This window comes from Oncorhynchus masou, chromosome 29 (genome assembly GCF_036934945.1).
Source record: "Oncorhynchus masou masou isolate Uvic2021 chromosome 29, UVic_Omas_1.1, whole genome shotgun sequence".
Classification (NCBI taxonomy): domain Eukaryota; kingdom Metazoa; phylum Chordata; class Actinopteri; order Salmoniformes; family Salmonidae; genus Oncorhynchus; species Oncorhynchus masou.
Window position 1 is genome coordinate 54,159,681 of NC_088240.1, and position 15,523 is coordinate 54,175,203.

The 15,523-nt window shown below is 42.5% G+C and overlaps 1 protein-coding gene across 1 annotated transcript in view; it reads right to left on the reverse strand.

The window, feature by feature from the left end:
- LOC135520013 (2-oxoisovalerate dehydrogenase subunit beta, mitochondrial-like) overlaps positions 1-15,523 on the reverse strand; it is a 94,277-nt gene that overhangs the window by 47,875 nt on the left and 30,879 nt on the right. Inside the window, exons 7-8 of the mRNA XM_064945319.1 lie at positions 12,664-12,761; positions 11,148-11,258 (exon numbers count right to left, since the gene is read on the reverse strand). Coding sequence (XP_064801391.1) covers positions 11,148-11,258; positions 12,664-12,761 — 209 coding nt within the window. The remainder of the gene's footprint in view (positions 1-11,147; positions 11,259-12,663; positions 12,762-15,523) is intronic.

Here is a 15,523-nt window from a genome sequence, read left to right on the forward strand (position 1 = left end):
GGCCCTGCAGTGCCTAGCTCCACTCCTATTCCCCAGGAGCTCTCTTTTGATGACTTCTGTAACCGTAATAGCCTTGGTTTCATGCATGTTAACATTAGAAGCCTCCTCCCTAAGTTTGTTTTATTTAATGCTTTAGCACACTGCCAACCCGGATGTCCTAGCCGTGTCTGAATCCTGGCTTAGGAAGACCACCAAAAACTCTGAAATCTTCATCCCTAACTAAAACATTTTCAGACAAGATAGGATGACCAAAGGGGGCAGTTTTGCAATCTACTGTAGAGATAGCCTGCAGAGTTCTGTCCTACTATCCAGGTATGTACCCAAACAATTTGAACTTCTACTTTTAAAAATCATCCTCTCTAAAAACAAGTTTCCTACCGTTGCCGCCTGCTATAGACCACCCTCTGCCCCCAGCTGTGCTCTGGACACCATATGTGAACTGATTGCCCCCCATCTATCTTCAGAGCTCATGCTGCTAGGCGACCTAAACTGGGACATGCTTAAAACTTGAGGATAGGGGGCAGTATTTTCACTTTGGATGAATTGCGTGCCCATAGTGAACTGCATCAAACTCTGTCCTAGATAGCTAATATATGCATATTATTATTACTATTGGATAGAAAACACTCTGAAGCTTCTAAAACCGTTTGAATTATGTCTGAGTATAACAGAACTCATAGGGCAGGCAATCTTCCAAACAAGAAGTGAAATTCTGAAAGTTGGGGCAACTTTGACGTCATCGCCCCTTCCTTTCACAACAAGATATGGATCTGGAAGCACTTCCTACGTCTTCCACTAGATGTCCTCATTCAGTAGAAAGTAGAATGGAGCATTTGCTGTGAACTTTGACCTAATGGGAGGGGAAATAGTCAGTGTCCCGACAGAATGCCATTTTCCTGTGGCGCATTTCTCTGTGGGTGCTACCGCTGTTCCATTTGGCTCCAGATGAAAACGTATGATCCGGTTGGAACGTTATTCGATATATATGATAATAACATCCTGAAGATTGATTATCTACTTAGTTTGACCAGTTTATTCGACCTGGAATATATCTTTTGGAAGTTTTCGTGCGAGTTATCTTGGACCAGCAGTCAGTTTTTGGGCACGTGAGCTGAAAGTGATAGCAAATGCAGCTACTTGGACACTAGTATTGGACATTATGGAACAAAACAACAATTTATTGTGGAACTAGGACTCCTTGCACTACATTCTGATGAAAGATCAAAGGTAAGGGAATATTTATGTTGTAATTTCGTATTTCTGTTGACTCCAACATGGCGGAGAAATACTGTTACTTCTGAGCGCCGTCTCCGATTATTGCAATGTTAGGCTTTTTCCGTAACGTTTAAAACAAAATCTGACACAGCGGTTGCATTAACCTGTTGAAACTCTAGGGGCGCAATTTCATTTTTGGATGAAAAACGTTCCCGTTTTAAACAAGATAATTTGTCACAAAAAGATGCTCGACTATGCATATAATTGATAGCTTTCGAAAGAAAACACTCTGACGTGTCCAGAACTGCAAAGATATTTTCTGTGCGTGCCCCAGAACGTGAGCTTCAGGCAAAACCAAGATGAGACGGCATCCAGGAAATGAGCAGGATTTTTGAGGCTCTGTTTTCCATTGTCTCCTTATATGGCTGTGAATGCGAGAGGAGTAAGTCTGCCCTTTCTGTCGTTTCCCCAAGGTGTCAGCAGCATTGTGACGCATTTGTAGGCATATCATTGGAAGATTGACCATAAGAGACCACATTTACCAGGTGTCCGCCCGGTGTCCTGCGCCGAAATTGGTGCGCAAAAGTCAGCTGCAAGTATTTTTCCACAGAATTCAGAGAAGAATGCAGGCTTCCACGAACAATATATCAAGAGATACACCTTGAGGATTGATTCCAAACAACGTTTGGCATGTTTCGGTCGATATTATGGAGTTAATTCGGAAAAAGTTTGACGTTGTAGGTGACTGAATTTTCGGTTCGTTTCGGTAGCCAAATGTGATGTACAAAACGGAGCGATTTCTCCTACACACAGACGCTTTCAGGAAAAACTGCGCATTTGGTATGTAACAGAGTCTCCTCATTGAAAACATCAGAAGCTCTTCAAAGGTAAATGATTTTATTTATTTGGTTATCTGGTTTTTGTGAAAATGTTGCGTGCTAAATGCTACTCAAAATGCTAAGCTAGCTTAGCATACTCTTACACAAATTAGTCAATTGCTATGGTTCAAAAGCATATTTTGAAAATCTGAGATGACAGTGTTGTTAAGAAAAGGCTAAGCTTGAGAGCAGGCTCATTATTTTCATTTTATTTGCGATTTTCAGAAATCGTTAACGTTGCGTTATGCTAATGAGCCTGAGGCTTTAGTCACAATCCCGGATCCGGGATGGGGAGATTCAAGAGGTTAAGAACCAGTGTATCTTTAATTATATGTAGAACCTGTATCTTTAGTCAAAGTTTATGATGAGTATTTCTGTTATCTGGCGTAGCTTTCTATAATTCTTCCGGATATTTTGGAGGAATTTCTGAACATGGCGTCAATGTAAACCGAGATTTGTGGATATAAAAATGCATATTATCGAACAAAACATACATGTACTGTGTAACAAGTCATATGACTGTCATCTGATGAAGATTTTCAAAAGGTTAGTGATTCATTTTATCTCTAATCCTGCTTTTGTGATTTTATCTTTGGCTGGAAAAAAATGGCTGCGTTTTTCCTTTGATTTGGTGGTGGTCTAACAAATATATATGTTGTATTTTCTCTGTAAAACATTTTAAAAATCTGACATGATGGGTAGATGAACAAGATGTTTATCTTTCATTTGAGGTATTGGACTTGTTAATGTGTGAAAGTTAAATATTTCTAAAGAATATTTTTGAATTCCCTGCACCACCTTTTCAGCTGAACGGGGTGGGGGGGGGGGGGGGGGGGGCCATAACAGGTTTTAACACCCCAGCCATTCAATCTAAGCTTAATGCCCTCAATCTCACACAAATTATCAATGAACCACCCTCAGATATCATCCTAACCAACTTGCCCTCTAAATACACCTCTGCTGTTTTCAACCAAGATCTCAGCGATCACTGTCTCATTGCCTGCATCCGTACTGGGTCAGCGGTCAAACGACCTCCACTCATCACTGTAAAACGCTCCCTGAAACACTTCAGCGAGCAGGCCTTTCTAGTCGACCTGGCCCGGGTATCCTGGAAGGATATTGACCTCATCCCGTCAGTAGAGGATGCCTGGTTAATTTTTAAAAATGCCTTCCTCATCATCTTAAATAAGCATGCCCCATTCAAGAAATTTAGAACCAGGAACAGATATAGCCCTTGGTTCTCTCCAGACCTGACTGCCCTTAACCAACACAAAAACATCCTATGGCATTCTGCATTAGCATCAAACAGCCCCCGTGATATGCAACTTTTCAGGGAAGTTAGAAACCAATATACACAGGCAGTTAGAAAAGCCAAGGCAAGCTTTTTCAAGCAGAAATTTGCTTCCTGCAACACAAACTCAAAAAAGGTTCTGGGACACTGTAAAGTCCATGGAGAACAAAAACACCTCCTCCCAACTGCCCACTGAACTGAGGATAGGAAACTGTCACCACCGATAAATCCACTATAAAATTCAAAAAGCATTTTTTCTACGGCTGGCCATGCTTTCCATCTTGATACCCCTACCCCGGTCAACAACCTGCACCCCCCACAGCAACTCGCCCAAGCCTTCCCCATTTCTCCTTCTCCCAAATCCAGTCAGCTGATGTTCTGAAAGAGCTGCAAAATCTGGACCCCTACAAATCAGCCGGGCTAGACAATCCGGACCTTTTCTTTCTTTATAAAACTATCTGCCGAAATTGTTGCAACCCCTATTACTAGCCTGTTCAACCTCTCTTTCGCGTCGTCTGAGATTCCGAAAGATTGGAAAGCTGCCGCGGTCATCCCCCTCTTCAAAGGGGGTGACACTCTAGACCCAAACTGCTACAGACCTATATCTATCCTACCCTGCCTTTCTAAGGTCTTCGAAAGCCAAGTCAACAAACAGATTACCGACCATTTCGAATCCCACCGTACCTTCTCCGCTATGCAATCTGATTTCAGAGCTGGTCATGGGTGCACCTCAGCCACGCTCAAGGTCCTAAACGACATCATAACCGCCATCGATAAGAAACATTACTGTGCAGCCGTATTCATCGACCTGGCCAAGGCTTTCGACTCTGTCAATCACCACATCCTTATCGGCAGACTCAATAGCCTTGGTTTCTCAAATGATTGCCTCGCCTGGTTCACCAACTACTTCTCAGACAGAGTTCAGTGTGTCATATTGGAGGGCCTATTGTCCGGACCTCTGGCAGTCTCTATGGGGGTGCACAATTCTCTTCTCTGTATACATCAATGATGTCGCTCTTGCTGCTGGTGAGTCTCTGATCCACTTCTACGCAGACGACACCACTCTGTAGACTTCTGGCCCTTCTTTGGACACTGTGTTAACAACCCTCCAGACGAGCTTCAATGCCATACAACTCTCCTTCCGTGGCCTCCAACTGCTCTTAAATACAAGTAAAAATAAATGCATGATTTTCAACCGATCACTGCCTGCACCTGCCCGCCCGTCCAGGATCACTACTCCAGATGGTTCGGACTTAGAATATGTGGACAACTACAAATACCTAGGTGTCTGGTTAGACTGTAAACTCTCCTTCCAGACTCACAATAAGAATCTCCCACCCAAAGTTAAATCTAGAATTGGCTTCCTATTTCGCAACAAAGCATCCTTCACTCATGCTGCCAAACATACCCTCGTAAAACTGACCATCCTACCGATCCTCGACATTGGCGATGTCATTTACAAAATAGCCTCCAATACCCTACTCAATAAATTGGATGCAGTCTATCACAGTGCCATCCGTTTTGTCACCAAAGCTCCATATACTACCCACCACTGCGACCTGTACGCTCTCGTTGACTGGCCCTCGCTTCATACTCATCGCCAAGCCCACTGGCTCCGGGTCATCTACAAGACCCTGCTAGGTAAAGCTCCCCCTGGTCACCATAGCAGCCAGCACCCACCTGTTGCACGCGCCGAGCAGGTATAGCTCTCTGGTCACCCCCAAAACCAATTCCTCCTTTGGCCGCCTCTCCTTCCAATTATCTGTTGTCAATGACTGGAACAAACTACAAAAATCTCTGAAACTGGAAACACTTATCTCCCTCTAACTTTAAGCACCAGCTGTCAGAGCAGCTCAGATTACTGCACCTGTACATAGCCCATCTATAATTTAGCCCAAACAAGTACCTCTTCCCCTAATGTATTTATTTAGCTCCTTTGCACCCCATTATTTCTATTTCTACTTTGCACATTCTTCCACTGCAAATCTACCGTTCCAGTGTTTTACTTGCTATATTGTATTTACTTCGCCACCATGGCCTTTTTTTGCCTTTACCTCCCTTATCTCACCTCATTTGCTCACATTGTATATAGACTTATTTTTCTATTGTATTATTGACTGTAGTTTTGTTTTACTCCATGTATAACTGTTGTTGTATGTGTCGAACTGCTTTGCTTTATCTTGGCCAGGTCACAATTGTAAATGAGAACTTCGAAGAGCCCTTACTGCTGCTCGATCATCCTATTTTTCCAACTTAATTGAGGAAAATAAGAACAATCCGAAATTCCTTTTTGATACTGTCGCAAAGCTAACTAAAAAGCAGCATTCCACAAGAGGGGATGGCTTTCACTTCAGCAGTAATAAAATCATGAACTTCTTTGAGTAAAAGATCATGATTATTAGAAAGCAAATTACGACTCCTCTTTAAATCTGCATACTCCTTCAAAGCTCAGTTGTCCTGAGTCTGCAGGACCTAGGATCAAGAGAGATACTCAAGTATTTTAGTACTTTTTCTCTTGACACAATGATGAAAATAATCATGGCCTCTAAACCTTCAAGCTGCATACTGGACCCTATTCCAACTAAACTACTGAAAGAGCTGCTTCCTGTGCTTGGCCCTCCCATGTTGAACATAATAAAACGGCTCTCTATCCACCAGATGTGTACCAAACTCACCAAAAGTGGCAGTAATAAAGCCTCTCTTGAAAAAGCCAAACCTTGACCCAGAAAATATAATAAACTAAACTATTCGGCATATATCGAATCTTCCATTCCTCTCAAATTTTTTTTAGAAAAGGCTGTTGGTCTGGTTTTAGACCCCATCATAGCACTGAGACAGCACTTCTGAAGGTGGTAAATTACCTTTTAATGGCATCAGACCGAGGCTCTGCATCTGTCCTCGTGCTCCTAGACCTTAGTGCTGCTTTTGATACCATCGATCACCACATTCTTTTGGAGAGATTGGAAACCCAAATTGCTCTACACGGACAAGTTCTGGCCTGGTTTAGATCTTATCTGTCGGAAAGATATCAGTTTGTCTCTGTGAATGCTTTGTCCTCTGACAAATACATTTCGGTGTTCCTCAAGGTTCCGTTTTAGGAACACTATTGTTTTCACTTTATATTTTACCTCTTGGGGATGTCATTTGAAAACATAATGTTAACTTTCACTGCTATGCGGATGACACACAGCTGTAGATTTCAATGAAACATGGTGAAGCCCTAAAATTGCCCTCGCTAGTAGTCTGTGTTTCAGACTAAAGGAAGTGGATGGCTGCAAACTTTCTACTTTTAAACTCGGACAAACACAGAGATGCTTGTTCTAGATCCCAAGAAACAAAGAGATCTTCTGTTGAATCTGACAATTAATCTTAAATGGTTGTAGTCGTCTCAATAAAACTGTGAAGGACCTCGGCGTTACTCTGGACCCTGATCTCTCTTTTGAAGAACATAAAGACTATTTCAAGGACAGCTTTTTTCCATCTATGTAACTTTCTGTCCAAAAATTATGCAGAAAAATTAACCCATGCTTTTGTCACTTCTAGGTTAGACTACTGCAATGCTCTACTTTCCGGCTACCCGGATAAAACACGAAATAAACTTCAGTTAGTGCTAAATACGGCTGCTAGAATCCTGACTAGAACCAAAAACTTTGATCATATTACTCCAGTGCTAGCCTCCCTACACTGGCTTCCTGTTAAGGTAAGGGCTGATTTCAAGGTTTTACTGCTAACCTACAAAGCATTACATGGGCTTGCTCCTACCTATCTCTCTGATTTGGTCCTGCCGTACATACCTACACGTACGCTACGGTCACAAGACGCAGGCCTCCTAATTGTCCCTAGAATTTCTAAGCAAACAGCTGGAGCCAGGGCCTTCTCCTATAGAGCTCAATTTTTATGGAATGGTCTGCCTACCCATGTGAGAGATGCAAACTCAGTCTTTACTGAAGACTCATCTCTTCAGTGGGTCATATGATTGAGTGTAGCCTGGCCCAGGTGTGTGAAGGTGAACGGAAAGGCTCTGGAGCAACGAACCGCCCTTGCTGTCTCTGCCTGGCCGGTTTCCCTCTTTCCACTGGGATTCACTGCCTCCAACCCTATTACAGGCACTGAGTCACTGGCTTACTAGGGCTCTTTCATACAGTCCCTAGGAGGGGTGCGTCACTTGAGTGGGTTGAGTCACTTATGTGATCTTCCTGTCTGGGTTGGCGCACCCTCTTGGGTTGTGCCGTGGCGGAGATCTTTCTGGGCTATACTCGGCCTTGTCTCAGGATGGTAAGTTGGTGGTTGAAGATATCCCTCTAGTGGTGTGGGGACTGTGCTTTGGCAAAGTGGGTGAGGTTATATCCTTCTTGTTTGGCCCTGTCCGGGGGTGTCATCGGATGGGGCCACTGTGTCTCCTGACCCCTCCTGTCTCAGCCTCCAGTATTTATGCTGCAGTAGTTTGTGTCGGGGGGCTAGGGTCAGTTTGTTATATCTGGAGTACTTCTCCTGTCCTATCCGGTGTCCTGTGTGAATTTAAGTATGTTCTCTCTAATTCTTTCTTTTTCTCTCTCTCGGAGGACCTGAGCCCTTGGACCATGCCTCAGGACTACCTGACATGATGACTCCTTGCTGTCCCGAGTCCACCTGGCCGTGCTGCTGCTCCAGTTTCAACTGTTCTGCCAGTGATGATGATTATTATTATTATTATTATTATTATTATTATTATTATTATTTTTGACCATGCTGGTCATTTATGAACATTTGAACATCTTGGCCATGTTCTGTTATAATCTCCACCCGGCACAGCCAGAAGAGGACTGACCACCCCACATAGCCTGGTTCCTCTCTAGGTTTTGGCCTTTCTAGGGAGTTTTTCCTAGCCACCGTGCTTCTACATCTGCATTGCTTGCTGTTTTGGGGTTTAGGCTGGGTTTCTGAACAGCACTTTGAGATATCAGCTGATGTACGAAGAGCTATATAAATAAATTGGATTTGATTTGTTCTCAACTTGCCTACCTGGTTAAATAAATTAAATAAAGTCACCATTGGACACATATAGTGAAATCCCTGAGCGGTTTCCTTCCTTTCCAGCAACTGAGTTAGGAAGGACGCCTGTATCTCTGTAGTGACTGGGTGTATTGATACGCCATCCAAAGTGTAAAGGGATATTCAATGTCTGCTTTATTTTTTCCATCTACCAACAGGTGCCCTTCTTTGCAAGGTATTGGAACACCTACCTGGTCTTTGTGGTTGAACCTGTGTGGTTGAATTTGAAATCCACTGCTCGACTGAGGGACCTTACAGATAATTGTATGTGTGGGGTACAGAGATGAGGTAGTCATAAAAAAAAAGTTTAATGTCCATGCAACTTGTCAAGGGACTTGTTTAGCAAATCTTTACTCCTGAAGTTATTTTGGCTTGCCATAACAGGGGCTGAATACTTATTGACTGAAGACATTCAGCTTTTCATAGTTTTATGAATTAAAATAAAATACACAGGCCTCGCTCACCTCCTCTCCTACAGTTACTTTAATCGTGCGACAATGTAGAAATACAGCCCTAAGTTGGAATTCAATCAATCACGAATGGCAGAAACTGCACTGTAGAGAAAAATAACATGGTTTCTGTGCCACATTGAAGGGCATTTTAAGTGCTAAATTAGACAGTCTACTGCAGGGATCATCAACTACACTGAACAAAAATAAACACAACATGCAACATTTTCAAAGATTTTACTGAGTTACAGTTCAAATATGGAAATCAGTCAATTGAAATAAATAAATTAGGCCCTAATCTATGGATTTCACATGACTGGGCAGGGGTGCAGCCAAGAGTGTGCAGCCAAGAGTGTGCCTGGGAGGGCATAGTCCCAGCCACTGGGGAGTCAGGCCCAGCCACTGGGGAGCCAGGCCCAGCCAATCAGCAAGAGTTGTTCCCCACAAAAGGGCTTTAATTAGACAGAAATACTCGTCAGCAATTAATTTTTTCAAGTTTAAGTCTGACCGTAAATCAGAGATTACTATGATGACACACCAAATGCGTTTGATTGATCGCAGGAATAGGATTTTGAAGCCTACAGTCCAAGCCATGTCTTCCAACAGTGCAACAGCTGTCGGCATCCAAAGATTGTCCAATCTAAATAAAGGGTAAGGACGATATCAGTTTATGTAGCCTACGAGCTACATATTATTTATATAGCGCATTGATGTAAATCACACTGCTGCCCTCTCATTTAGCCATTTGCGCCTTACGGATTGTGGTCGTTGTGGATGGCTATTCACAATTGAATATGTGTAACACAATAATGGTTGTATTTAAGAAGTTTAGGCTGCCTATCAATCAGTGGACAGGCTGTGAAAAATGCTCTCTTGCAACAGCTGCATAGTGTGGATCCCAGCCTATGGAATAAAAGTTGAAAAGATTGGACATGGGATCTCAGATCCGCAAAACAGCTAGACCATTGAGAGCATCTTGACTGGCTTCAGTACCGCTTGCTATGGCAACTTCTCAGCATCCGACCACAAGGCAGTACAGAGGGTAGTGCGTAGGACCCAGTACATCACTGGGGCCGAGCTCCCTAACATCCAGGACCTCTATACCAGGCGGTGTGAGAAGGCCCTAAACATTTTCAAAGACTCCAACCACCCAAGACACAGACCAAGTCTGGAACCAACAGGACCCTAAAACAGCTTCTACCCCCAAGCCATAATACTAATCAATAGCTGCACAGACAACCCGCATTGAACTCTTGACTCATCACATATGATGCTGCTACCAGCGTTTATTATCTATCCTGTTCCCTAGTCACTTTACCTCTACCTACACTACCGTTCAAAAGCTTGGGGTCACTTCGAAATGTCCTTGTTTGTGAAAGAAATGCATTTTTTTTAATCCATTAAAATATCAAATTGATCAGAAATACAGTATAGACATCGCTAAATGTTTTAAATGACTATTGTAGCTGGAAACTGCAGATTTTTTATGGAATATCTCCATAGCCGTACAGAGGCCCATTATCAGCAACCATCACTCCTGTGTTCCAATGGCACGTTGTGTTAGCTAATCCAAGTTTATCACTTTAAAAGGCTAATTGATCATTAGAAAACCATTTTGCAATTTTGTTAGCACAGCTGAAAACTCTTTTGATTAAAGAAGCAATAAAACTGGCCTTCTTTAGACTAGTTGAGTATCTGGAGCATCAGCATTTGCGTGTTCGATTACAGGATCAAAATGACCAGAAAGAAAAATAACTTCTGAAACTCGTCAGTCTATTCTTGTTCTGAGAAATGAAGGCTATTCCATGCGAGAAATTGCCAAGAAACTTAAGATCTTGTACAACGCTGTGTATTACTCCCTTCGCAAAACAGTGCAAACTGGCCCTAACCAGAATAGAAAGAGGAGTGAGAGGCCCCGGTGCACAACTGAGCAAGAGAACAAGTATATTAGAGTATCTAGTTTGAGAAACAGATGCCTCACAAGTCCGCAACTGGCAGCTTCATTAAATAGTACCCGCAAAACACCAGTCTCAACTTCAACAGTGAAGAGGCGACTCCGGGATGCTGGCCTTCAATTGGGAATTCATTTGTCTTCTTGTGCCTTAAGGGGAAAGCAATCTAAAAGTAATCAGATTACGTTACTGAGTTTGGGTAATCCAAAAGTTAAACTACTGCTAACAATTTCTGCTAACGACTAGTAACTAACGTATTACATTTAGAAAGTAACCTACCCAATCCTGAGTGTGTGTGTACACAAATTATATAGCCTAACATGCGTCTTACCTTGCAAACGGTCTCAGTGTCCCAAGGCAAGATGGTCTGTAGATCTATGAGTTCGCAGGACACACCCAGTTTCTCCTGAGCCATGTTGGCCACTTCCCTCAGCACATGGATCTGTAAGTCAGGAGTCAGCGATCAAGACCGTGCATTCCATTCTAATCCACAATGGATATTAGAACATTTTATAATGCCATCAAGAATCCTTTTAGAATCAGCAGAAAACCACAACACAGCACCCCTTATTAACTTTCAAGTCAGTTTGGACTAATGAAGGAAGTTGCTTGGATAGACTACATGTTTATTAGCAGATTAGAAAGCTGTATGTTTCCAGATAATGACTGCTGTGCCTGTGAATCATTGGCAATCTAACAGCAGGACATACTGGCTCCATCGTTATTATCCCCAAGCCGTGCATCAGTGCTTTGAGTGTGTCTATGAATGTGTGTGAGGGTTAATGAACTAAATCTATTCATGTGTGTGTCTTGGGTGATAGTCATGAGTCATAACCAGACAGCCAATTGATAAAAAAGAAACACAGCAATCTATAAACTTCTAACACATTTAGACAAGATTCGACAACAGGCATATTAAAAAGATAAATATTCTGGTTTTAGTCAACCATGCTAGAAATGAGTACTAATACACTGAATATTGCAGAAGCAACGACAGAGCCTAGTACTTCTGTCAAGACATGAACAGGTTTAAAGTGTGCAATAAAATGAAACTTTACAATATAACAGTAGGACTAACAAAATGAACCCCTCTGTTTCGCCCATTAGCAGGCCTTTAATGCAGGTTCCAGGCGCGGTTCCGACCGCTCCACTCGCTGGGAGTTGTTTTCTTTTCACTCGTCCATGGAGGGCTGATGGATTACCGGAGTAATGGTGTGGCATTTTAAAAAGCCCCGATTTCGACTACTTGGGTGTATTTTTCATCTCTGCAAAAGTGACAGCTTTGATGGAGATGATTTCCCAGTCATTCCCAGCCCTCAGGATTAGACCCCCACTGCTTTTCAGCTGTACCTATTAGTCTATTTTATCTGGGTGGGTTAAGCCCTTTAAGTGGGCGAGCAGAATCTTTGTAAGGGGCAATGACACCAAGAGCGCTATAGAGACCATTATCCTCTCCTGAGGAAAATAAATCATGGGGACAGGAGTTGAAGACAACGGAAGGCCTTGTGTAGACGTGGACTGTTAACACAGTGGAGCAGCAGCGGTCCAACGGAGACGTCAGAGTCGACACGATAAACCACAAACCCCTGGTGAGAAAACCCCTGTTGAGAGGCGTGGGCTTGTGATGGAGCTATGAGTTAATCCATGGCTCGTCCCTGTCGGCTTAAAAATGTCAAAGACCGAAGACGTAACGCGGATGTCCCTACCTCTGCCCACCTCCAAACCATAAACAATGACTTCTGGCTAAGGTCATGACACATGCACAGTCATAGATGGATATATAGCTCCATCTCATCTATGGCTCGAGTATGTAGAATCAACCCATGGCTCCTTCTTCCACGTCTCACCTGTGTTCCCCACGCGACCAGAGTGACGTCACTTCCTTCCTGTATAACCTCGGCCTGCGAAAGTGGGATGGTGTAGGCCTCTGTAGGGACCTGCTCCACTGCAAAACAAACAATGAAAAAAAAAAAAAAACCTTTATCTCAATTGTTTCAAAACCGGTACTCTCATTTCCTCCCCTTCATTTGCACAGATTGTAAATGACTTGACAGGTGAAAACCCTATGGTGGAAGTTAATCTTGCAAATTCTTGCAGATCAGTCCAGTGAAGGAGAATATCTTAAAATGTATGGCCAACATGACCTGATACACATATGCAACGACAGTACTACACACGACAGGAATATGATTGGGGGGTGGGGGGTCAATCCCGAACACACATCAATCACTCTGTTATGGCCAACTGTGGTTGCTCTGTCAAACGATGGTCCATAACCGCCCGTAGAGCTCAATGATGGAGAGGGTGACAAGGGAAATGACCGGCACACTCACAAATGAAAGCCTACAATCTGTGCTTCCAGTTAGGAACAAAGTCTCTGGCCCATTTGAGATGCTTTTTCCAGACCTCATCAATCACGCGGAGCCTTGTGTGCGCCTCGCTATGGTCCTCTGTACCCCCAATCCATAAAATGTATGCACACATGACTAAGTCGCTTTGGATAACAGCGTCTGCTGAATGACAAATATTATTACTATTACTTGCATTATTAATTATTATAATAATAAATAATACAATCAATGATCAATGTGGACAACAAAATATTTGTGGGATGGGATATAGTTCAAATTGTGTTCCACACACAAGGGACATTATATTCATGCATCGAACTTTCTCTTGGATCCTTTCCCAAAGAGACTAACCCTTTGGCACCCTATTTGTAGAAATGTTGGAGTTCATAAACACTTGGTGGCAAAACACCGGAGGCACCAACTATTATGTAGTTATGTGGTAACAACATTACACAGGTCTTTGGTGCTCATCATACACACGCTTCAGAAAGTGTGTGTGTGTGGGTGTTAAGTGGGGAGACGGGTGCTCTTTAAAAAGTCTCTTGCATGGTAACACATGAACTGCAACGGTCTTTGGGCGTACTATTGATACTCAAGGGCGACATTACGGTTTTCCAACTCCACAATATACTTCCCAGAACAGTCGGAATGACTTCCACCCATTCTCCCTCTAGAGGTTAAGAAACAGGCTGTCGACTTCAGGTTTCGGGAAGGAATTTCAAACGAGTGAAAAGAGCTACCTCTTGCAATCCTTTCACAACCCAATCCTGAAGTCAGTGTGTGTGCTGGTACATGGTTCAAAAAATCATGGATTGAATGTGAATGATAGATTCACCTATAGGCCACATGGGACATTTATTTACAATTAAATGGCTTCCAGATTTAAGTGATGTCAGGGATGGGAGGGTGTTTATTTTTGGTTAATCAGTATCTCTCAGAGCAAATCATCAGGGTGATTCAGAAAGATGTGGAATTGGAAAAATAAAAAAATGCACTCTTTCAAAATAAAAATAAACTCCAGAGACGGAATTTCAAATGATCCCTCTCTCTCTCGGAACATCTTGAGATGCTTATAATACGTAAGCATACAATAAGCTGAAATTCATAGATTTTTTCAGAATCTACTAAATTAAGCTTACACAGAAAGCAACAACAATCATCAAGTAAAACCCCTGCCACCATCGAACAAACGAGTGAACTGCTGGTGACTGGATTCAGGGATCTTTATATAGCGGAATTTCATCAACCTCCTCTGCTGTACACAGCTTCCCTGTTTGACAGTCATTTTACAGTAGTTGTGACCAATCTTACTCAAGAAGACCAATGTCAGGCGGTGATTGTCTTTTTCAGAATAAAGTACCCAATTCACTTAAAGGAAGTCCACTCAACAACCAGCTGTGAGATCATGAGATCACGTGACAAAGGTGATGTATAAGTCTTCATAAAAAAATATTATCTTAATATTGGCAATCTGTCACTAACTAACCTACATTTACAGTTGAAGTCAGAAGTTTACATACACCTTAGAAAAATACATTTAAACTCAGTTTTTCACAATTCCTGACATTTAATCCTACTAAATATTCCCTGTCTTGGGATCACCACTTTATTTTAGGAATGTGAAATATCAAATTTTCTATAGGATTGAGGTCAGGGCTTTGTGATGGCCACTCCAATACCTTGACTGTGTTGTCCTTAAGCAATTTTGGAAGTATGCTTGGGGTCATTGTCCATTTGGAAGACCCATTTGCGACCAAGCTTTAACTTCCTGACTGATGTCTTGAGACGTTGCTTCAATATATTCACGGTTGGGACGGTGTTCTTCGGCTTGCATGCCTCCTCCTTTTTCCTCCAAACATAAAGATGGTCATTATGGCCAAAAAGTTCTATTCTTGTTTCATCGGACCAGTGGACATTTCACCAAAAAAGTATGATCTTTGTCCCCATGTGCAGTTGCAAACAGTCTGGCTTTTTTATGGTGGTTTAGGAGCAGTGGCCGCTTCCTTGCTGAGCGGCCTTTCAGGTTACATCAATATAGGACTCGTTCTACTGTGGATATAGATACATTTTGTAACTTTTGTACGTCACAAGGTCCTTTGGTGTTGTCCTGGAATTAATTTGCACTATTCGCACCAAAGTGCGTTCATCTCTAGGACACAGAATGCGTCTCCTTCCTGAGCGGTATGACAGCTGTGTGGTCTAATGGTATTTATACTTGCGTACTATTGTTTGTACAGATGAACGTAATACCTTCAGGCTTTTGGCAATTGCTATCAAGGATGAACCAGACTTGTGGAGGTCTACAATATTTTTATCTGAGGTCTTGGCTGATTTCTTTTGATTTTCCCATGATGTC